Source organism: Mycteria americana, chromosome 2, assembly GCF_035582795.1.
Source record: "Mycteria americana isolate JAX WOST 10 ecotype Jacksonville Zoo and Gardens chromosome 2, USCA_MyAme_1.0, whole genome shotgun sequence".
NCBI classification, from domain to species: domain Eukaryota; kingdom Metazoa; phylum Chordata; class Aves; order Ciconiiformes; family Ciconiidae; genus Mycteria; species Mycteria americana.
Genome location: NC_134366.1, coordinates 165,239,789 through 165,264,739, shown reverse-complemented (window position 1 = coordinate 165,264,739; position 24,951 = coordinate 165,239,789). Strand labels below are relative to the sequence as shown.

The 24,951-nt window shown below is 37.4% G+C and overlaps 1 protein-coding gene across 2 annotated transcripts in view; it reads left to right on the top strand.

Moving 5' to 3' along the window:
* ASAP1 (ArfGAP with SH3 domain, ankyrin repeat and PH domain 1) overlaps positions 1-24,951 on the top strand; it is a 157,503-nt gene that overhangs the window by 57,130 nt on the left and 75,422 nt on the right. For both annotated transcript variants that reach the window (XM_075495269.1, XM_075495270.1), the window contains one exon: positions 20,257-20,329. In XM_075495269.1, coding sequence (XP_075351384.1) covers positions 20,257-20,329 — 73 coding nt within the window. The remainder of the gene's footprint in view (positions 1-20,256; positions 20,330-24,951) is intronic.

Sequence of the window (24,951 nt, the reverse complement as noted above, 5' to 3'; positions counted from 1 at the left end):
CAGTTATCTTGAAATTGTGTTAAAATGTGTTACTTGTCTGTTAGCTGTTTGCGTAGGTAGTGGAATTAATTTTTTTTTTTTGGAAGGATGTGAACTTTTACTGAGCTCTCAGCCAGAACAGTTGTAGCTAAACACATTTTATAAGCTATCTGCAAGGCACTGATAGATTGACAAACAGAAAGATAAAATTGGAATCATGGAGACTTTAGGAAAAAAGCCATGAAATTCTCAAAGTGAAAGTGGGAGGAGAAAGAGACCAGATGGAAGAAAGACTAGGCATACTGGGTAAGGTTAGACCAATGCAATGAGGATTCAGAAAAGAGAGGAGCCCAGAGAACCTTAACAGCAGGCAGAGAAAAGGACACGAAGTGTTACCTGAGCAGGCTGTAGATCTTTCAGGTCAGTAAGTTAAAACAAATATTACCAAAGGTGGTATATTTTTAACGGCATGCAGCAATGCAGACATCAGGAAACCATGGCACTTCCAGAGGTGCATGAAATGGAGCATCTTGGAGATCATGAATCTTGCCAAGGTCTGAACTTGGTGAGAGTGAAATTATCTGCTTTTGCAGAGATTTTTATGAGGTGGTTTGTGGGGTTTTTTGGTTGGTTTTTTTTTTTTTTTTTTTAATCCAATCCTTGACAACTTAATTGATCTCTGGGATACAGATGAAGAATGTGTGTTATCTTGAAGATTGTTCTCGTGGGAAATGGTGGTCTTGTGATTGCTCTAAAATAGTTGTGGTTGCTTGTATGTATGCCTTCAGCTGTTTGGTTTTTCTTTGGGAGGAGGAGTACCTTTACAGCTTTCCAGTTTTTCTTAACCTGTTCTCTCTTGCTGTCTTCCACTTGCGCTCATCCTTGACTCTGGCCTTCTGTGCTTATTTGCTTGTAGACTTAAAGGGAGCTTCTTTGACTTCTGTGATACCTCTTACACTTGCTAGGGACTCCCTACGAGTGTGCTCAAATGTTACATATCATATTTCTCTTTCATGATGTCAATAGAAACTTGAAAAGAGTGCTGTCTGTCATGCTATCAAGTGCAGTCTTGTTGTACTCCTCCTTTGTGTAAGAGAGTGTATTCATTTTCTTTCATGTGTTGCCTCTGTCAGATCAGAGGCTTTGTTTGGCACTTGCAGAGTTCTTACCCCAAAGGAGTTTGGCTTATGCTTGGGCACTTTGGTAATATAAATAAGAATACTTCAGCCTTTGCTGAAGCTGAAGATTTGACTTAATTTTTTTTTTTTAATTGTTAGGCTATACTATCTATGGGGAAGCTGTCATTAATTGGTCAAGGCAAGTCCTTATTGCCATTACAAATTAATTTCTTTTCTTCATTTTTTTAAGGCAATAGGGAATGGCAGGTACATCTTACTAAGTTTCTGATATGATTTGCAGGCTTTAAAATAAATCTTTATAAAAAATAATTTTTTTTCATATCACAGCACCTTAACTCCTGAGTATTTAAGGTACAAAGTGTACAATGGTGCAATTATCTCTGGCTTTACTTTTAAGTGAGGGGGGAATGTTAGGTTGTGTGATAAAAGGCTCATTCCCACAAACACAAAGGAACCCAGTGGAACAGTGACAGGTGGGGAAATCCTAATAATCCGAGAAGTGGAGCATCCTGACCTGGCTTTTCCTCAGTCTGCCACATGAAGGTGATCAGCTCCATGAGACTCATTACAGGATGGAGGGGAAGAGCATCATGGAATTGTTCAGGAATTATTATGGAATGTTTAGGGGAAGGATCAAAGGCAGGGAAAGGGAGGATTCAAGGTGGTTTGGGGAGGAACAAGTATAGGAAAATAGAAGGAAAGGGGGATAAAGGGGCTGGTCACATGTGAACAGATTGCTAGTCAGTATGCTTTTCTGTGCCGTGTGCCTCATCAGCACAGTTTGTCCTGTCATCTTATTTAGCTTAATTTCTAGCTATTTTCCTGGGTGAGGGGGCTCTCATCTGTGTGCATGTAGCTCTAAGTGCCAGTGTCAGACCACGGTCCAGACTGGATTTGGACCACTGGGTCAGAGGGGCCTGTGTGCCTCGGGGTGTCAGCAACTGGCGTGCATGCATACTGCGTGGATATGTATGTCAGTGTGCAAAGTTAAGCTAATAAATATTAAGCAGGACTATTATTTATTGTTAGGCTGCTGAGTCGGTAAGATGCTTGGGAGCCAGGTATTGAAGCAGCCATAAATCTGGGAGAGACTGAGAGAACAAGAGGCCTGCCAGTTAGCTGCTGGAGGGACCAGCAGGTCCAAGCCAACTACCAGAGACACTGTAAGGTCTCAGGGCTGGTTGCGAGACCTGTTTGCATGTGTATGTCTCTGTGCATGAGGCACGTTACATCGCAGTAACATACCTTTTGTCCTGGTCAGCCATCGTGGAGACCAGCATGAGGAGCCCTTTGTGTGTCTGCTGGAAATATGTGCTCAACCTTGGTACTGGCTGGAACTAGGAACGTGGAACCTTGCCTTTATCAAGCTACGGGAATCGGCAACCCATAATCCATTTGGATGGAGTTTGTGTGTATGGTCTTTTTCCACTGCTTTCTTTTGCATGTGGCTAAAAATAGTACAAGATAGACTCTTGGGATATAGCCAACATGGCAAGGAGGCTTTTTCTAGATTTCAATTCAAAAGAGGTTTACTTACCAAATTATATGTCTAAAGATAGAAAATCTTTATTGAGATGTAACAAGTATCGCTTTTGGCTTTAGATTATTATTTTTTTTTTTGGTGGAGCCCTCTGAAGATCATACCTAATACCAAGAGGGCCTCTTGCCTCTTCCTATATGGCCTAGTGATAGCTGCCCTTTTCTGCACAACCTGTAACCCGCAGTTCCCACTTTCAAGGAACAATGAATGGGTATAATTTTGTATAGAAATGAGCACAAAATTTAAAGAACCGGAGGATGAGTAAGCATATGGTAGTCTAACTCTATGGCCTTCTGAAAATCAGACTCATCTGACAAGAAGAAGTCTTTGATAGTGGTCTCAATTTTCACCATCGTTTGCTGTGTTCTAGTTTGGAGCATGAGTGTTGTTTTTAAGGGAATTTCCTAATTATTATTCTTCTTATGCCATGTCACATGTCATGGAGCAGTTTTATAGTAGACAAAACTGGCTTACTTTTGGATAAAAATAAACTGGAAGATGCACTCCCAACTGCTACTGAGTATTTGGTGCACAGAGCAGTTTAGATCTGATCTGGAGTAAACCTGTCTGAAATGCACCTTATGTGGATAATGTATGTTTTGTTTTACAGATCCTGTCCTAATATTGTGCTCTACTTGTGGCTATAGATATGGTCTTTATTTTATGGTCAACCCTTTATTTGAACTCAACCCACAAATGTGTCTGCTGTGGGTTGTTTGTTTGCTTTTCCTCCTTTAAACAACAGCAAAGCTTCACCTAGGAGGAGTTCCCTTCCCAAGCTCTCTAAGGCGGCTTTGTTTTTGTGCACCCTCCTGAAGAGGGAGCTGAAAGTAATAAATATCACTTGAAAAGATTCTGGATTGCAAATCTGCTTCGTCTTTTCCTTATTGTGGTGTATATTTATGTGGTGACCTTATGTGGTGTATATTTAAATGCTTTTCCATTGTGCTGCTTCTTTTGCTTCACTGTTTGTATTATTTCCTTAATACCATTTTTTTCCTCAGTGCCTATGACTTTGTCAGTTGAATGTCTATAAAATAATCCCTTGTTTATGGTCCTCAAGCTCTGTCTTTCATCTTTTTATAACTATTGTTAAATGTACCATACAATCACATCCACCATGGGAGGTAGTTATCTACAGTTGCCATCACCTACTGTATCATGTGTCTTTAACTATGATTTCTATTTGTATACATTACACAAACTGTATGTAACATTGGCATTAAATCAGTCTATTTCCAAATTTTGGAACTCTCCAATTTTGTGATTAACAAGTGTTGCCTTTTACGATTATTCAGTATATAACTAGGGTTTGAATATGTTCCAAATGCGAACGCTTAGAAAAATAGTTCTTTACTGAATCTTCTATTTATATTCCTCGTGTGAATGAGCTGGAGGTTTTCTTACTTTCTTCCTCGTATTCAGGCAGAATACAAATCAGCAATAGGATTTTTTTGCATCACTGCACACAGCTTCCTTTTCTACTGCTTCGTTCTATTTGTGTCCTGCCTTCAGCCCTGCTCGAATACAGCCCTTAGCATTCTGTGCAGTACTAGCTTCCAGAGAGCCAAACAATGCGACGTTGATGAAAGCTTTGAAAGACTGCAGTTGCCAGGTGTAGGATTTACTCTCTTCTAGCTGCCTACTGGTAACTTGTAATAGGTCAAGAAAAAAATAGAATCCTACAATATTCTCTTGTGAATTTGTAAGGAAAGATTTATGGTCATGGGAATGTAAGTACCTTTGCTTGCTCGGCCCATAGCTGTCTCTAACCAAGGTGAGAAATGGATGCTTATGAAAAGCGTGTAGAAACAGTATGCAGTGATATTTGTCTTGCTATGCTGTTCCACTGGTTTATGAACAGGGATGTTTTGAGCTGGAGTTCCATAAAAGCTGTTGCAATTGAACCAAGACTTTAAAGGCAGCATCACTACCATGTCTCTTACCATTTCTATTTTCCCTATACTCAATCCAAACCAGTGATGATGTAAACTGGAATTTTTTTGTGGTTTGCCTGGTAGATGTTCACCAATAAATTTTTTTTTTTTTTTTTTTTTTTTGGTCAAAATAATCTGGGTCAAGGTAGATGCTTCTCAAATGCAGCATACGTTGTTATCCTCATTGGTAAAGGAGATCAGTAAAGGGCTGAACTCAGCATGGTGGATTTCTTCAGTGTCTGATGCACCAAGATTCTTTCCAAAACAGTATAAGTCTAAAGAAAATCTATATTAAAACTGTTACTCTTAAAAGGCTAGGAGCTAGCTTAATAACAGTCAGTTCATTTTTCTGTAAAGGATTATGGGTTTTATTAAAACAAAATGGCTTTCTGAAAAGACTTTATACTTTCAGTGTTTCAGTTAGATGCATTAGTTCAGTAAGTTTCCATTCACTGCATAAAGACTGGATGTTCTGGAATGATATAAAGAAGTTAATTCGTTTACACTTGGTGGGTATAGGGCAAAAGATACAATATCAAACTGTCCTTGTTAAGACTGGCAATAAATCACAGCTTTTCTTTTTCTATGACTGTAAAAACAAACATTATCCGATCTGTACATGAAACAAGTGGCTTTCATTCTCTTTCAAGTTTAAGACATACTGTAAAATATACAATGGAAATCTGAACAAATTGTTTATTTTGTTTTAAGTTTAAACACTTGATTTTGCTAAAGCACATCAATATAATTTGTGAAATGTGGACTAAAGTCTAAGGGCTATGTAAATTTAAAAAACAAAATGTATAAAACATTTAATTGGTCCAGTGAAGATAACTGTTCAGTTAATACCTTACTACTCAATTATTACCAATCCTTTCAGAAAATCTTTCCCCTTATATATGTCAATAGCTTTTTAGGGTTTTGCAATGATAGCTGATATTCAGATCTGAAGAAAACAAAAGCTCTATGAAAGAAGAGGAAAAATTGTCCTAGTTTGCTTACAGGGTGGTTTGTTTGGTTTTTTTTGTTGGTTTTGTTTTTTTTTTTTTTCCCCCTCATTTTTTCACTGAGGTTTGTCTGTTGCTTGGTGTTGTGCATATATGGTTATCTACTGGTGAATTCCTTCTTGTTGCAGCTTACATAACAGAAATACCATTAGCGAGTGGAAGAACAGCTGTGCTGGGATAGTCCAGAAGTTGATAAAAGCCTAGGAGCTTTTTCTACTGTTGTGTGCTGGTTTTGGCTGGGATGGAGTTGATTTTCTTTATAGTGGCTGGTGTGGGGCTGTGTTTTGCATTTGTGCTGGAAACAGTGTTGATAATACAGCGGTGTTTTAGTTGTTGCTGAGCAGTGCTTTCACAGAGTCAAGGCCTTTTCTGCTTCTCACCCCCCCCCCCACCAGCAAGTAGGCTGGGGGTGCACAAGAAGCTGGGAGGGGACACAGCTGGGACAGCTGACCCCAACTGACCAAAGGGATATTCCATACCATATGATGTCGTGCTCAGCATATAAAGCTGGGTGAAGAAGAAGGAAGGGGGGACGTTCAGAGTGATGGCATTTGTCTTCCCAAGTAACCATTATTTGTGATGGAGCCCTGCTTTCCTGGAGATGGCTGAACACCTGCCTGCCCATGGGAAGTAGTGAATGAATTCCTTGTTTTGCTTTGCTTGCACACGTGGCTTTTGCTTTACCTATTAAACTATCTTTATCTCAGTCCATGAGTTTTCTCACTTTTACTCTTCTGATTCTCTCCCCCATCCCACCGGGGGGGAGTGAGCAAGTGGCTGTGTGGTGCTTAGTTGCTGGCTGGGGTTACACCACAACACATCGCCAACAGCAGATAACAAGGGAAGAGTGCAGGAAAAGGGCAAGATGTGAGGATGCTTTCTCCAGTATGATCTCCCAGTCTCCAGTAACTTACAGCTCAGGGTATGGCAGAACAAAGTTGTTAAATTTATATTTAATGGCCATGCTGAATTTCTCTTCCATGACTTTATCCCTTTTTTGTTCTTGGTTTTTTTTTTTTTTTTTTTTAAGTATGTAAAATTTTAGGATCCACAAGGAGTTCCACAGCTTACCATATGTGGTGCAAAGCACTATGCTTTTCCATTTTTTATTTTTTATTTTGAATTTGCTACCTGCTGGTTTGTTTAAAAGTCCTCTGCCCTTTGTGTTGGAATAGGCTGTGTTCAGCTGTTGGATATCCACTCCTCCTTGCCATTTTGGATTTTTATAGATTTATGAAGTCAGGCAGGGTGCTTCGCCTCTGTTGTGGCATGGGCTCGTCTCAACAGATGCAGCTTGTGCGTGCTGTAGCTGCTCTGCAGAGATCTGAAGGGTTGCACTTACTGTCTCAGGTAATAAGGAGGACCAGGTGGAACTTTTGAAGGGGCTGCTCTGTGAAAGGAAATTCAAGGTAAAGTATTTCTGGAAAAGCTGCTGTCAATTTCCTACAACTTCTGTTGCACCACAGTGTTTAATGTTTTCTTTCTGTTAAGTTCTCTATCAAGGCCAGCTTCTGGCCTTTAGAACTAAATTCACCTTTACTAAATAATGCCTTCTTTCTCTGAGTGAGAAGCATGCCAAGAGGAAGTGCTGCTTGCTTGGAGTGATGTGTGGTGTAGGGGATAAATGGTCCTGTAAAAGTAGCAGGAGATATTTAAACTAGGTTACTAGAGAGTTAATAATACAGCAGACTGAAAGTTGCATAAAGTGCTTTTCAGATTTTGCTTGATTGGTATGAAGTGCAGTAATTCTTTATAGCTGCAAATGTAAAACTTCAGTCTGTACTTCAGCAATGGTTTGTGCATTTGTGAAGATCATGAGAAGATGCATAAGGAACTCCAGTTAGTTACTGTAGTTTAAGTAGTTGACTGAGTTTCTGAAGGATATAACCATTTTAAAATCAAGAGAAAGAATGTGAGATTAAAAAAAGAAATCTGTAGCCTGAGTCACCCCTTCTGGTGAAGGAGAAAATTGAGTTTAACTCCTACATGCATGAATATTGCTGCTTTTTCACAGAGTTGGTTTCTGAGGATCCAAGTTTTACAGTCTCAAAGTGTATCTTCACGGTTCAAAAGTAGGTGGATTACAAGGGATGCAGCTGGGATGGAACAGATCTCAGTGTAGCTGAAATATTAAATATCATCTGTCTTCTCTGGTTATGGTCGCATGCCAATCTTAATCTGGTATAAATGTGTGCATCCATTGAAAGGGGTAGAGCCACCATGCGTGTAGCTGTCCTCCTTTGTGGTGGCCATAACACAATGAAATAGACAATTTTCGTCTGATCTAATTTCTTGACTTTGTGGTTTTCTGAACACTAGTGTGCTGGTACAGAGGAGGTAGTGGGAATGACTGTTGGCAGAGGGAAACAGAAAAACCATCTCTTTTAGGTCCTGTGGAGCAACTGAGCACTCCAGCTTTCCACAAAAACCTTCAGAGATGCCTGTTGACCTGTTGCTTCTGGTCATAATTATACCAGCTGGAATGTGGAATGCTATTGATTTTAACTTTCATTTGCTTAATCATTTCATCTTTCATATCCAAATCTTCATGATATTACTCACCATTTTTTCTATACATTCGTTCTGCGTTCCAAAGAGAATCTTTAACCATACGCATACATTTAGTGTACATTATAAGACATCTATTGTATTTTGTAGACATCTGAAACAGTGAAACGATTGTTATTTCCTAAGGAGAAAAATCCATCTTCATTCATATGCCTCCAATGAATTGAATTGCATTTGGAGGTTTTAAATTTTTATTTAAAAAAAAAAAAATGAAGAAGCTGCAGAAATTTAAAAATTAAGAAAGTATCTTTCTGGCTAAGTAAAAGCGTTCGTGAAAAGGTACTCCATTTATTGGTGATAACATTGTGGCGTGTCCCATATCGTCTAAGCCTAAGGGTGTTTGTCAAGAGAGTACACTATTGAATAAATTTAGAAGTTTATGTTCTGTTCATAGCTGCTGCTTTGCAACTTTGAGAGCTACTGTGCCATTATTTTAAAATATCGCAGCTTGTTAATCTACTATTGTTCTAGTACCTCGAGCTGTCTAGTTTTTATGTAAAATCATTCATCAATTGTGTGAGCTTCTTGAGTATCTTTAAGACTGTTGATATGCTAATTTTAATTTAAGCACTAACTGCATCAATTAGGATTAGCTAATATAATTTTTAGTGCGAGCTGGAATGAATAAATAGTTTTTGAGAACCAAGGTAACTTTAAGATAAATGCCATAAATTAACGATTTTAGTATTCGTCTTAATTGTCTGCTTGGTGGGGGGGACTGTGCAGTTAAAAGAAGAAATCGTTGGACTAAAATAGGAATAACTTGGTTTCTGATTAAATATACTTTATTATGTAATTACCACTCTTTTGGGTGGGTTTTAAACTATGCCATTGCTTTGTCCTATGTTTAAGTGTAACCTATATTTTCTAGTTACATATTATACAAGAATTAAAAACTACATGGTAATGATCAGCTTTGTCCATGCACTCTTGTTACCCTGTGGTAGCAGTCTTAGTTTTCATTAGCTTTCCCAAATTCCTTTCCCAAATATATTCCTGATTTTAGAGAATAATATTGCCAACCTGTACTCTTTTGAAGTGATATATATCCTCTTCAGCTGTAAGACTGCTGTTAATAAAAAATAAAAAAAACCCACCAAAACCCAACAATATTTGCCTTCTCACTGGTGTTTTCCGATTCTTCCTGTATGCAAAAGTGTTATTTCCAAACTTTGTTTTGCCCCAAGTGCTTTAATTTATATTGTAGCTAATCCTGTGGGAAGTGCTGTTTGATTTACTGAAGCTGATTCCACTTTCACCTTCCTTGCTGCTTCTTGCAGACAACAAGGTCCAGGGACCCATGTGTTTTAAATCTTCTTAAATAGGTAGTAATTATCTGAAGAACAGACATAGGAATGCCCCTTCCAAAGGGGGAGGCAAGAGTAAACAGACTGAAAACCTACTTTCCATACAATATCTAATATCACAAGGAAATTATAAACTCAGTGCATTTTGAAGGTTGGTTGGTTGGTTTGGGGTTTTTTTGTTTGTTTGTTTGTTTTTCTTTTTACTCCAGGCGAAATAAACTAAAAGTCAATAGCTGCTGCTTGAATCTGTCTGTTACTGAATAAACTGCTGTTGCCATTAGTAGAGCAAGAACATTGATTTCCAAGAAGTTAATACTTATTGCTGTGTTTAAGGTCCCTTATGTCTATGATTCACTATACGTGAGTTATGTACAAAGCCTCTGTTTTATCTGACAAAAATGCACTGAAATAATATTTTATAGAGCAGAGATTTTTGCACAATTACTTGATATTCAGTGTGGGTGTATGTCTAGGAGTCTAGCACAAGTGTTAGCAGAAGCGTTTTAAGCCCTAGCTTGAGGAAGAGAAGGATGACTGTGCGTGGTCTTCTCTTCCTCCACTGAACTTGAACCTTCTACTTAGGTGCTGCATATATGGAGAAGTTGTTCTCTCTGACTAATTTTTGCTTTTGAATTTGTGGAATTTGAATGCTTTAGGAGCCCCAGGTCCTCAAAGAGTCACCTCTCTCCCAGCTTATTCCTAAGACTTTTCCCTTCCTGAAAACTCTTTTATTTTTTGCTAATTTGCATGAGCTGCTTCACAGTGTCTCCCAAAATGATTAAATAATGTAACTGAAAAGTGTCATAAAATTAGGATTTATCTTTTTTTTGGCAGTTAAATACTCCCTAACAAAACAGTTATTTGTTCAGCTAGTAGCACAAACTGTATACTCGTGTTATAAATGTGGCATTATTTATATTAACAATATTCAATTAAATCTGTGATCAGACAAATCAGTTGCTTTTCTAAATGGAATACATTGCAGCTATTTTTATATCTGACAGTGAGTATTTTAAAGAAAGTTGTTGCTAGTGTAATTTAGTTATGTTTAGGATCTTGGCTGTAAATTATGTCTAAAGCTTAATATTGTTAAGGAAATTTATAGAATATTCTCTAAGGGCATCTGTTCTCCAATACAGTCAAAAGAGAAATAGCGTAGGACTATTTTTACCAAACACAATACTATCTTAAAAAAATGCTGTGAATTAAGTAGCAGTTTGCTTGCAAAGCTCTCATACTGTTTCCTAACATGCTGGAAATTACTGCTAAGTTCTTCTAAGGTTCATTGTGGTTTTCAAACAATACCTTTAAAGTCAGCACTGTATTTAAAGTGTCCTTCCTATGGAAGGGAAAGTGGTAGCTTCTGTGTTCTCCCAATGACTTTGTCAGGTCACATACACAGTTCAGGCAAATTAAAGTTACCTTTACACTATAGGATTTCAGTGTTGTTAGTATATCCTTTTCTTTCACCCTTGATTGATTGCTATAGCTTATGCATTTGTACGTAGGTCAGAAGTTCCTTTCTAGATTTAACCAGTTTGCCAATGGTCATTATGTGTGCCAGCGTCTTCAAAATAAACCCTGGAGAATCTGATTATAGGTCTTTGCTTTAGGTTGGATATCCCTTCTCATTTCCCTGTATTTTACTTGTATATTGAGAAAGCAGATCTCACTCTGGTCTTACGTTGTATATAGAATTATTCTTTTAATTAAAGCATATATATCATTACATAATATGTATTACACACATATTTATGGGTTGGGGTTTTTTGGCCTGTATAATTTTTAGAGGTCTGTTGGTTTTCTGTTACCACGGTAAAGATGAGATGCGCATCTTAGTTTTGTGATGTACAGTTATGCTGTTTTTGCATGTGATCAAAAGAAATGAAAGACAATGTAGGAGAAAGTAGAGGTTTTTAGATGAGGCTTTCATTAAAATATTAGAATTGACTATTCCAATTACCATGTTTCCTTTTCTGTAATTTCCCCCACTAAATTAAATATGTTCAGAGAATATGTTTGTATCAAAGAACATGACATTGAAATTCAAAAGTAACTCTAATGCTTCACGTCTAAGTTATGCTCTTGTGACTTTATTTTTTTTCTTCCTTTTGTAAGGGGAGACTCAAAACCCCTCTTGTGCATTTTGTAAATCATCTCTAACCAAAGTCTAATCATAATGATTAGAAACACAACTCCTGTTGTATATTGTAAAACGTCTCATTTCCATTTTTAACTTTTACCTTAAAAACAAAAAAAAATTGTGTGCTTATTTTCTAGAATGTTTCTGGATTTGTTGTTATTCTCCCTCCTGTTATTTTCCTATAGTGTCACTCTACATTATACACTAAGAAGGACTAGATGGTAGACTCTCCTAGCTGGTCGTCCGAGTGTAGCTCTGAATTTCATAGTAAGTGGTGGTGGTTAGGTTTAACGTGATGTAAGATGAAGTCTTATTGAGTCTGTCAGCATAGCACTCTCCAATAACAAAACGAAACTGAGCTGTAAGCAGTGTCCCAGAATGCTGTATAGTCTTCAAGGTCTATGTTGTAATGGAAATCCTTTTTTTTTTTTTTTTTTTTTTTTTTTTTTTTTTTTAAACCTAATGAAACTCTTGAAATTTACAGCTTGGAACAAATAGGCACAATACAATTTTATACATATACATATATATATATTTTACATAAACCAATTTTAATGCATTAATATACCTGTTTTTTCTCTCTGAATGGAATAATTCTGAAATGGAATATTGCAGTCGTATCAATGTATGCATTTAAGTATTTCTTCAGGGGTTAGGAGGAGAAGGAGCATGGGTTGTTTTCTGTTCTCAAGTAAGGGATCATTCCCTTCTACCCCCTCACACCCCCCGACTGGTGCAATTTTTTAAAGAAAAAAGGGTTTGTACTAGTAGTAGTAATGTTTTGAAATGACGTGGTCTGAAACCATGTATGTGTTTCTGATGTCCTCCATATCTCTGCTGCTAGCTGATACCAGATATTGACAAATAACAATACTGATCGAAATATATAGAGCTAGGAGGTGGTAAGTGTACTGTGTAATTGCAATGCCACTGTAAGCCTGGCAGTGGCTGAGTGAGGGAGTACTTTATCTATCCCCGAGTGTCACTTTTGCGCTTCTGTAACATTCATAGAATCTGTGTACAATAGTTGAAGAATTTTGCTGCCTGAGACAGTGGTAATAATCGTAACTCAGGAGTCCTGATCTAGTGCCTCTTCTAGTGCCTCCCTGACTACATAATGCCTGTGAGTTACTGGGATAACAGCTTAAATACAGAGCACGCTGCAAAATATTTTGTGGTTTCAAAAGAAGAAGAAAGAGAAGAGTTAACATGGGAGGAAAATATTTTGTGGTATTTAACTCTGGTGCAGCAACTGAAGGGCTCTCCTGTTACTGAAATTTATGGTCAGATATGGAGGGGGAGGAGCAATTCTCCAGAGACTTTTGTGCTTTTTTTTTTTCCAGTTCAAGTTGCTAAGATCCACATTTCTTTCTGATAAATTTATGTCTGCTAGCACATCTATTTAGTGTATTTATGTTTATGCCGTTTGCATGCCATCTTCTCTTCAGTTTGCTTCCTTTTGAAAGACCTTAGCTCAACTATTCGCCGTCTTCTGATGTATTTAGTTTTTGATTGTTCTAGAAAATAAATAATCTTGTTCTGTTTTGGGCTGTTTTGAATTGTATTTAGTTATGTCTTTTGCATATACGCCTTTTAGGTTAGATTTTTTAAATGAAAATGGCACTTGATAGTGTATTGGGTTTTTCGAATTGCAAGTATCTTCAATAAATTAATTAAAATTTTTGTTTATATATTATTTCTATGGAACTGTATATTTGTATGCTAGAAAAAAAGATTTTATAGGGTAGTATTCCGTAGCCAATACTCACACTCAAAGTAATGTATTTCCACTGGACTTCGAAAAAAGTGTAAGGAGGGGTTTGCGAAAACACAGGTACAGAATAGGCTTCTATTTCTTAGATTGTTAAGATCTTTCCCTTTGTGCTTTTAAAGCAGTGCTTAGATTGCTAACGTGGACAAGAAGGATCAGCTCGGGGGGAAAAGGATTGACAATATGCCATGACTTGCTAGAAAGTAGAGTGCAACAGCACTACTTATTTTTAAACACAGAAGCATTTATAACGTAGGAAGACTCTTCTATCTGTGTTCTGTGCAACCACTTGCTAGTGCTATGCAGCTTTAACGCTAGCAAAAGTTGCGTGCGCATCTTGGGAATCTTGTACCGTAGTATCTTCAGGAGCTGTGGCCCTGGCTATGGGTTTGCTGGTTTCTGAGCTTTAACCATATTTTACTCCATTAATCACGCCAGTGTGTTTATATGCTGCTGGAGTAAGAAACAGGTAAACTTGTGCTGCAGTGACATGAAAACTAGTAAGTTTTCTTCACTGGTTTTGTCGTCTTAGGTTTCTAATTAGTAGTGGTAAAGCTGACTGGTATAATGCAGTGAGTTTGGATATAGTGAATGATAGTAGAGCTGTTCAGCCAGTCGTGACTAGTTCAAGGCATGTTGTTGCCAGTGTAAAGGTAAGAATATTGGCACTAAGAAGTCGTGGATGCCCTGTTGTGCCCAGGGAAGTTGTGGATGCCCCATCATTGGCAGTCTTCAAGGTCAGGTTCAATGGGGCTTTGAGCAACCCAATCTAGTGAGAGGTGTCCCTGCCCATGGCAGGGGGATTGGACTAGATGATATTTAAGTTCCCTTCCAACCCAAACCATTCTGTGTTATTTATCACCAAGATTAGGCTCTACCCAGGGGAAGCTGGTTTAGAGCCTGTGCCTGTGGGGAAAATTTTGCATCTGTCACTGGATGTTTTCAAGTGTTGTCACTAGTTGTGGGCTTTTCAGCATCTCCTACACAACAGAAGTTAGAAAATGAATCTGATCTGTGTCATCATCATATTTGGAAACAAATCTCATAGTTTTATTTTTCATGTACCTTGTGCACAAAATGAGCTAAACTCAGAAATACTAATGTAACTCAACTGAGAACTTGAAGGAACTGTGCAAAATGCTGTTAAATATTTCCAAATGTGTCAGAGCGTGCACAAGATCAAATATCCACTCCATGCTCATTAGGAAAAGATAGCAATTAGTATCTGTATTCATGCTCTTGCAGAAAAGGCTTCTGGGTAGGAGTGTGGTTGCAAAGAGGGATCCAAAGATCAATTGTCAAAACAAATTACAAGTTATCAATACTGAACTTTTGAGAGAGAGATTTTACAAGCGATATCTACTGTGCTGCCATTTGAGTAATACTTGAAGAATAATTTAGTGACTATTATTTTTGCAGCTCTTTTTAGAGACTACGCAAATAAGCTTGCTCATCTCATGTGACCTTTACAGCACTGAAGGGCTGATGATTTTTCTCACATATGCCGGTTTGGAGAGAGACTGTTGAGTTGTATCAGGCCATGTAACTAACAGCAGGAGATGTGAGGGAAGTTCAGCTGATGGGATCTCTGTTAAGCTTTGGCATTACTTGAAGAAATTATTTTCTGGAAAAAAAATGTATTTCCTAAATTTGATTACTGATGCTCTTTTCATTAGTTTATGGTTGAATGCTTGAAGTTTCCAATATTCAGGGAAATGACAATTTTTTAAAAATAATATTATCTTTTAATTGGTCTTACTTTGGGAGTAGCTGGTAAATGGTGGTGTAATAAGTGCTTGTTGATGGGGGTTTTTGGTTTGCTTCCTCTCATTTGGACCCTTTGGGTTTTTAAGTAATTCAGGACAAGTTCAAACTGTGCCTGTCTATATCCATCTTTTACACAAAGGGATTAAGTGTCCCTAGAAAATTCTTAACCACTCCCCTATTTTTGTCATGTAGACATGTGCTGAGACCAACAATTGAAAGCAGGCTTCAAAGTGGTGATTGGCAGGGCCAGCACAAACTGAGCAGAGAGGGAAGGACAGGAAGGGTGGTTTGAATCACTTTTCCATTTACAGAATTAAGTGAGTTTGGTAGTCTGCTCGTTTCTGAGTGGGTAAGCTATGGGAGACCAACACTTGACTCTTATCTTCTCTTTTGATTGTATTTCACTGGGGAAATTATGGATTTTTGTCTTGTTGCAATTTCAGTGGCATGTAGTATCTTATTAACCTGTCTAGTCTGCGTTTATTATCCATCCAATAAAGTTTGGATCTTATTATGAAGAAAACTGATACTGGTGCTGAACAGGCATAACTTTGTAAGGTAGCATTGCTCTGCTTCATTACATGGTTATTGTAACTGGGACTTGAGCAGACGGCAAGCATATTTTCTAGTACAGACAATGGTAACTGACAGTCACCTCTGTGCCAGGGTTAGATCAGTGTGTAAATCCATAAGTGAAAGACTTTATGTTTTTAGTCCCTTGAAGCCAATATATCATCCATGTATTTTCCATGAAATAATTAATCTTGTATCTGACAATACATGCATGTGGCTACCAAGCATTCATTATACCCATTTGTGTGTATAACCTCCAATGTTTTATACTTCACATGAATTATTTTTTTAATATATGAAAATAATTTCTTAAAATACATGGAGGGGTTTTTGTCATGAGTGCGTAGATTGTGCATGCTCTGATAGCCTTCAAGCTTCTGTCATGGGTTTGTCTTGTGCAAAATGTTGTAATTGTTTAAAACACTTCTGTTCTGGTATATTACTTTTGTGGGTGGGTTTTGGTAGTGGTAGGATATGGAATTTTTTAGGGCAAACCTCCTACAAATGGAGTAAAACTCTAAACCTTCTCTGGTATGAGGATGAGCAGTTTGTTCTAGTTGGAAAATGCATCTCCTCTGGATAATAATCTACTTAATAATGTATGCTGACATATTAATGTGATTGTCAGTGTCTTGAGTCACTCTTGTCTTTTTACTATTGTAAGGATGAAACAGAAATCAGTGGGGGTTTTTTCCTCTTCAAATTGTAAAGGTTTGCAAGGTACACAAAACATGTTTGATGTTTTAGTAGATCTAGTGGGCTGAAGGGGCCCTAGCATCCTCTGTGCAAATGTGTGCCGCTGGGATGATGCTGATTTCTAGAAGAGCTAAATTTAATATGTATATGAAATGCTTTTGTGATCAGTTTCTGTAATAGTAGTTTTACATCAATCAAGAAATGAAGATTTTTGTGTTGCTCAAACCATGCTTTCCATGTTTATCGGGAATAAGTACATCAAATATTTCTAAGTGTGATCTCAGGTATATAGACTTTTACATACACACATGCATGCAAATATATACATATTGGTGTCTACACACACGCATGCACACAAATATATACATATCTATACAGAATAAAAAGATACAAGGCTCTAAAGAAACAATTAGTGGTCTGTCCCAATGTGAGTTTGGCAGTTTTTAGTACATCAAAGACAGATAGCAATCCAGAATCTAGCACTTTACACACTGCACAGCAGTACAACTTCTGGTTTAAAATTTAGTAGCTATTAAAACAGAGCATGGCCCAAAAATAGAAATACCCTTTACTGAGAAGAGATCAGGTTCTATCAGGTTGAAGAGAGGCAAAAGCAGTGTCCGTCTGTGTGAGCAGCAGTGCACGGCTCTGCCTTGTCTAGCAGAGAGGACTGCAGTGTGGGTTATGGGATGTCAACATACACCTTTTCTGACCTGGTACTGACTTACATGGTGTGTCATGCTGGTAAAAGTGTACGTGCAGCTACCCAGTGATCTACATCAGTGAAATGATCCATTGGGAGGACTCGCCTTCCCTCCACCCCAAAATTAATTTGATTTTGTTTCCTCAGGTGGACAAGTTTTCCCATTTTTATGTTGATATGAATAGCAACCAGTAAATGTACATCTTAAGAGGGAGGGTGCTGTGGGAAGTCTTGCCTCTGAATGTGAAATGGTAGCTGTAAGTACAAATTTCTATCAATGTGCTATGCGCTGATGGAAAGTGAGCTAAATCCGCAGTGCTCAAAAGGAGCCCCTGGTTTTCATGGAGCCGAGGCCACCACAGCAGCTCCTGAACTGGATCATAGCGTAGCCAACATGAGTGTGCTCTGGTATGAGGGATGGGAGACACTGCTTTCTTCAGTAGTACAGATTTGAACTAGGTTGGTGGTTTGAAATTGCAGGCTAGGTTCAAAGAAAGGAGAAATTAAATCTGGGGTGACTGCCTGGGGGATTCCAAACTGGTTAGTTAGAAGAACTGATCTTGCATGATCAGGAGGCTTTCATTCTGACTTAAATCACTGGCTCCTTCAGGCAGCGGATGTCATCTCTGTATATTGCTTTTCTCAGTGATTGCTCTCTTCAAATAATGAATGTTCCCTTCCCTCCTGCTCCCATATTAGTGACTAAATTTAATTCTATATCAAATCCAATTTGGAAGATTTTTCCAGTCTATTTGTCCTAGTCTTCTAGATTGATATCTTTAGGAGTAAATACCATCTTTCTTGGAGTTTTTGTATTTGTTTTCTCCTCCCGAGTGTCCAATTTGCTTCAGTATTAGAACTTAATACAAAGTTTTGTCTCTGAATCTCATCAACGTTAACTGTTGTCTTATTTGCAAAATATTGGTTTCAAATTCTTATACGATCCTGTGTTCAAATTCTCAATAGACAAGTGAATCATTATTTTTTTTCTGGTCATTGGAGATGTAGAGAACTTCAGTAGAAATGTATGATAACAACTGTCTTGCATAGAATGCAAGCGGAAGCAAAAGCTTTTGACAGCGTTTGCAAAGGAATCTAAGAAGAATCATCTGCTGTGCACTGTCTTGAAAAGAAACACAGTCCTTAATATTTTTTTAAATTTAAAAATTTTAACTCTTTCTGTCAAGATGAAAGTCAAGTAAAATCCACTACTTTACTGGGGAGCAAAAGAAATAATGATATTTGCAGTTCTGAATGTTTGAATCCATTGTTCTGCTGCAAATGAAAAACTAGAGATAAATAATATTAGAAAGCACTTCTATAAATTCCGTGGTTCCAAACTTTCTAGTTTTAGCTACCATAGAAGTGGTTGTGTAATTTGAAAATATGGTGGTTTTCAGTTAAATAACAGAAACACTATGTTTTCTTTTGTAACAGACTTACATGTATTGTTCAACTATAACATTTTGCTTGGTTAAAATTGGGCCACTCCAAAATAGAACTATTATATAGTAATTGGTTTATCTCTATATAGGTTCCTACTGTTAGTGTGCATACACCAAAACACTCAGCGTTTTGAACTTACCTAGGAGCGGTACTCTCACTTATGACCATCTCCACTCTCACATGACCATCTCCAGTGCTTAACGCTCTAGTTGACCCGGAGCTCCTGCTGTGTTTTTTTGGAGCTTCTCAATGCCCAGTGCAATATACTTTAATCATCTCAGTTTTGACAGCAAAAGCTCTGCTTATTGATTCAGTTTTCACTCATAGTGTTGCTAGTGATGACCCTCTCTGATGAGGTACACGCTGCTGTAGGAGTAGCTGCCCATTCTGCCTTAGTCTGCCAGTCTTCAGATACCAGACCCACAGAAGCTCCAAGCTGTAAGCTCTTTGGATGATATGGCTACCCAAGGGTCTCTGCAACATGAATTTTGTGTTCTACAACAGCTAATAGGCTCAGCTGGGCTGCTATCCTGACACTAATTCTGAGTACAAGTTCTCCAGTCTACAGTGATTTGAATGTGAATATAATACGGCAAACACTGCCAGCTTCAATAAAACTTGAGATTATTGATCTAACTTTACTTATGTGATGGGAAATTGCCTATGATCTAAATGGGGAAAAAATGTAGGAAATTATTTAAACATTTCTCTGTGTGTGCTTCATGGGTAGCAGGGAACCGTGTACAACAGGCTAAGTATGCAGAATATCCAAAACTCACACTTAAGTGAAATTAACTGGATCACTGTGCACAGTATCAGTATGTGGCTTTTAAGGTTCTTAATTCCACAAGTCTAGACTAATGTTTACTTTGATTTTATTTTTGCTGTATCATAATAGTTCTTTCTCGTATTAATTTCATTTCTTACATCAGATTGCCAGTGGGTAGGGAGAAGTTACGTTGCTTAAAAAAGGAAGTACCTAGAAATAGAATCCTAAATTCATTATTACTTAATAACGTTTTCTTCTGGATTTTGAAACTGTTGCAGGAAATTTGAAATTCAGAATGATGGAATCCTGAAAATGCACATTTGAGTATTATGATTATAAATATTTCCTCAGTTACATCATGTTGCACAAAATCAGATCGTAGTCCTTTTTCTTTTGATTTGCTACTTTTCTTCTTCTGTATTTATAAAATTCTGTTGTGGAGGTTAGGGCAAGAGGTTGGTGTGATAATCTGTGTCTATAGTTGGAAGACTACTACTGTGGGAAAACCATAGAAGTTAACAAGCAATTTAGTTGTAGTAGAAGCTATGGGGCTATAGTAGAAGCATCTACTAACTATTTCTTGGGGTTTTTTTTTCTTTTTTTTTTTTTTCCCCAAATATATTACAATTTGAATAAATGCTTTGTCCCTTGCAAAACTAAAATAATGTTTTTCTTTTAGTACTGTCACTGCTGCTGTACTCTGCCTTCTGAGCGCTTTCAGTTCGGTTCTTTAATTCGTCGTGAAGGGGTTGAATGATCTCAGGCCTTCCTGCAGGCTGAATGTGTTGTATCTGCAGTTTTTTCCAGCCTGGAAAACTACTTATTTTGTGGGTTTCTTTTTAAATGTTATAGTATATTCTGTTGATCAATGAAGTAAATATTTAAAGTTTGTTTATTTGTTATTATTGTAGGCATTGGATCAAGACAGAACTGCACTACAGAAGGTGAAAAAATCTGTGAAAGCAATATATAATTCGGGGCAAGGTAAGACATTGTTTTCAGTTTTACATGAGAACCTAAGCATTGGATTACAAGTTTGAGAAGCGTGTTGCAATTTATCCTGTTGAATATACCATAAGTGATGCTTATCTTTTAGGAGTGTTTGGATTGTAAAATTTTCTTTCTTTGCTTCTGATTATATGTGAGATTAATGTGTTCTCCAGTTCCTTCACCCTCATATTCCTTCTCAAAGGCCTCTAGGAGAATTCCCATGGGTAAATTTTCCTGCTGTCATAACATTTCAAAAAGTTACCTTCAACTATTCAATGTAGGCAATGTCCTAGATTGAATTTATGGAGTGTACTTCTAACTGAAAGAAGTATGAGAACTTGTTAAAAAGTTTTAAAAGTAAATAAATAAAAAGAAATATCTACAGATAGATGTATTTGTTCCCTCAACACTTGGCGCTCCCCTCATAACATGTACAATAAAAATGACATGTCTCTCTTCTTAAAATAGTGGAGATTTATCATTATTTTGCTTGTTTGAAGACACTGTTGATGTTTTATTGGAGCTATAGTAATAACTTTGATGAGAGGATAGGTGGCTGGAATATGAATTGATAAACAGTTTGAGTTCAGTAACAAATGATGATCAAACACAGATCAATATACAAATCAGGTTTTTAAAATGTTCTAAAGTATACCTGGCTTCTACCTCTGTTTCTCTTAAGGTCTAAAAACTGTGCCAAAGGCAGATAGGGTAGCAGAGCTGTATACCTTCCAATAACCATCTGGTTGTAAAGACTGGATTTTAGAAAATCCCAGTTCCTATTCCCTAGTAATAATGATCAGTTTAGCAAATATTTTCCTTATGCAGAGCTGCTTCTGAGTGGTTTTAGCTTCTGTGTTGTTTTGTGTGTGCTGTCCCATTAACTCATGTTTATGGAAGTGTGTGGGTTTTTTAATATATTGTAGAGTCTTAACTTTTCTCTTCTGCCAATGACTAATACTGTTGCTCTACTAGCACCATGTTTTAATTAGCTTTTCTGTAACTTCAGTTGATGATGAATGTTTTCGCAATAGACTGTGAAGCCTGATAAAAAGTGGAAATAGTATTTGGTACATGTGTATTTAGTTTTAAGCTTTTAGAAGTATTCAGATGCTCCAAGCAGCTTTTCCATTTGAAAGTACCTACTTACTGAATTTCAAAACTGATGACAACTGTAGAACACGTGAGATGTGTTCTGTCTGTTTTCAAATATATAAATGATACTAGAGATTTTAGCTATCATTTGATTTGAATCTTGTAATAAAAGTAATATTGTTTTCAATGCCTGTAAATAGGCCATACTATATCATGAACTAGTCACACTTGAGTAAAAGCAATAGAAGGTTGGTTAATGGTTTCAATTGGCTGCCTCTGCACTTAAAAAGGACCAGAGATAGTTAGGTAGCTGTGTTTCTTTCTTTCTTCTTTTTTTGAACAAGTCTTGTTTCAAAGGTGCAAGTTAGTAGAATTCTTTTGGATAAAGCAAGCACTATACATAATACTCTAGCTCCCTCTTCAGAATGCTGTTGTGATAGGCTACATTATAATTTGAAAAGGTGTGCACAGGAGGCCATTCATGCAGTAATTGATAAATATAAACTAACATTAGTAAGAGCAAGACTAAAAGCATGCGTTATACATGTGAAACCTTGTAAAAATAAATATAAAAATAAAGTGACTGAATTAAAACTCTTACTCATTTTGCCTGCTTGTACAAAGAGAATTCCTAAGCCAGCTGTTTTCTTATGCTTCAGTGATGAAAGTGGATTTCATTGATGTTTAACTTCATGTAAAACATACTAAAAAGAGCTGTAAAATGCATTGTTGTTTATCAGTTCAAGCAAGAGCTGGATGACTATTTTCGTATTTCAAAAGAAAGCCTCTAACTACATTTTGAGAACTGAAAATCAGAATTTTGTTTTACAAATTTAATTGTTTGCTAAAAGGTGAGACTATATTTAAACTACTAGAGTAGGAAACGTGTTTTTTTTTTTAAACTTCCCTGCTTCATAATCTCTTTTGAGAACTCTAGCTGGACTGGTGAGAAATGGTTATTCAGGGGCAAAAGAAATTCTTCTCTATTCAGTTCAGTAATCCAATTCATACTCTACCAAAAGTCATAGCTAGGATTTTTTGGGTTGTATTGGGGTTTTTGTTTTGTTTTGGTTCTTGCCTGAAGTAACATTTGAAGGGTGACATTCACACAATGCAATGTCTTATAGACAATTATTCAGAAAAACTTAGCCCTCTGGTGTGTTGGTTTGTTCCCCTTCATTGCTGAATCATGAACCGCAAGGGACTCTCTTCTGTTATGAAGGGAGCTTAAATGTCATCCAAATACTTTTTGCACTTTGTGCACATCCCATTTGTCATATTTAGATTTAGATCTACTGCTGTGGAAATGAAAACATACCAGCACAGAAATGTGGAAATCCCTTAGAAAGATCCCATCCCTTTTTCCCTATCTGAAAGTACTGTTTGGGAAAGTACTGTTCATGAAATCTGGTGAGACATACAAATTCATACCTCTTTCTCACCACTTCTTCCTTATCTGGCGTGCTGTTTATTTCTGGCATGACAGATTGCATCTGTAACTAGGAACCCATCTTACGTGAATGGTGCTTGAACTTAATGGAGAATCTGTTCTGACTAGCTTTCCCCAACATTTGGATTGAATTGTAACCACAGTAGATTGCACAATCAGTTTTGCTGTCAATTTTTTAATAGCTCTTTTTCATTAGTTCCCTGGTATAACTCCCAAATACAGTCAAAAGAATGTACACAATGGAGAAATAAAAACATTAAATCCATGCAAGACCAAAGGTACTGAGTATGACTAGCAGTGCACGTGGTCTCCCGCAATGATCAACAGCAGATGCTTGAGGAAGTAGAACGGTGCAAAGATGGAGTGATTTTATTTTATTTTATTTTATTTTATTTTTTTTAACACTTTCTCAGCTCACAGTGATATGAAGGCCAGGAATTACCTGAGTCAGGACTGATATCGTGATGCTTGATACTTCTTAATGGACTTTTACAATTCATTTTGTCTAAGGAATTTAAATTCACGTAAATCTTTATCATTCATAGTCTTAGATCAATCAAGTTAAATGTACCCTTGCTCCCTTGTAAAGTTGTTCCATGCATGCTCTTCAGGCCTCAAGTCCCCTGAGGAGTGATTGGCCCTGTCCATGTCTCAAAGCATTGGCCTCAAGCCCACCAGAATGACTCATTTGATGTGAAATTGAGGGACTTCTGCATGTTCTGGGGCATGAGAATTTGTAGGGGCTTTGAAGTCCCAAAGCTTGCTAGAGTAGCATTTGAGGACTTTTTGTTGGATGAATCTAAACTTGATTAAGTGTCATCCATTCTACCTGTTGAAATAAGTTTCTGGATTGAGTGTTTTCTGCAATCACCCACAATGTCCCTCTTCTGAACTCGGCAGCCCTAGGGGTTTTGGGGGGTGGGTTTTTTGTTTGTTTTTTACAGAAACTCTCACATACATTTAATCATCTTTACTCTCTTTCTCCAAAATGGCAGCATAGACTTTCTTTTTTAAAGCAGGGAAGAGGAGGAGTGAATTTTGGGCAACAGTCACAGGAACTGCACACAATATTAAGGGTTTAAGCACGCTATGGCAATGTTTTTATGTTGCTCTATTGCATGCTCTGTTTCTTTCTGAATAATTTCTGGTGTTCAGCTCTGTTTTGCTTGGTACTGAATGTCGAGGCGATATAACTCCAGAACTTTTCTTTATAATGTCTAGTTACACAAGAATTTCTTAAAGTTAGTAGTGTTTTCCCTTGTGTGTTATGCTACCTAATGCACACTTTCATGCATTGGCCATTCAACATGGGATTCCTCATCTAACCTGGGAGCTACTCGGATGCAAGCCTGTTGCCATAGTCTCCGTGCACAATTAATGGATGTATGTATAGACTTCTAGGGTGAGATACATCTGACTTCTGTGCAATTAGATTAGGATGAGCTGAACTGGTATGTTTCCTATGCTGAATGTAAAGGGAAGGGTAGACCCCAAGCTCCAATATGGATATCTTTGTTGTAGAAGTCTGTGTTTGGACAGATTAATCTCACCCTTGGAGTTAACTTTTGTTTCTATTGCCCTGAATAATTTATAGTATTGTATGGAAAGGAAGAACCAAGTTGATCACTATGAATCGTATTTCCTAACTCATTTGTATGTTGTTAAACGATATGCCATACAGGACTTCACTGGTGACTTCCCTCTGTTGAGAAAATTAACTCTTTATTCCTTCCTTTCCCCCACCTCATCTTTTTGACTTATTTTCCCTCTGTGAGGCTCATCCCTGTTAGCCTTTGTTTGCTTAGTTCCTTTTAGTGTTTTGGTGAGAGACAGACCTTTTCAGAAATCCAAATGATAATTTAATGTGGATTTCCTCTCCCCACATGCTTGTTGATCCCCTGGAGTGGGGGGAGTTTTGTGCAGTAAAAATTTCTCTTTATAAAACCTGTGTTTCTTGTTCAGCATTTTGTATTTGTCCACATGTCCACCAATTCTGTTCTGCACTATAGTTTCCACAAATTTGCTTGAGGAATATATTGGCATTACTGCTCTGCTGGTGTGTACTTGAATT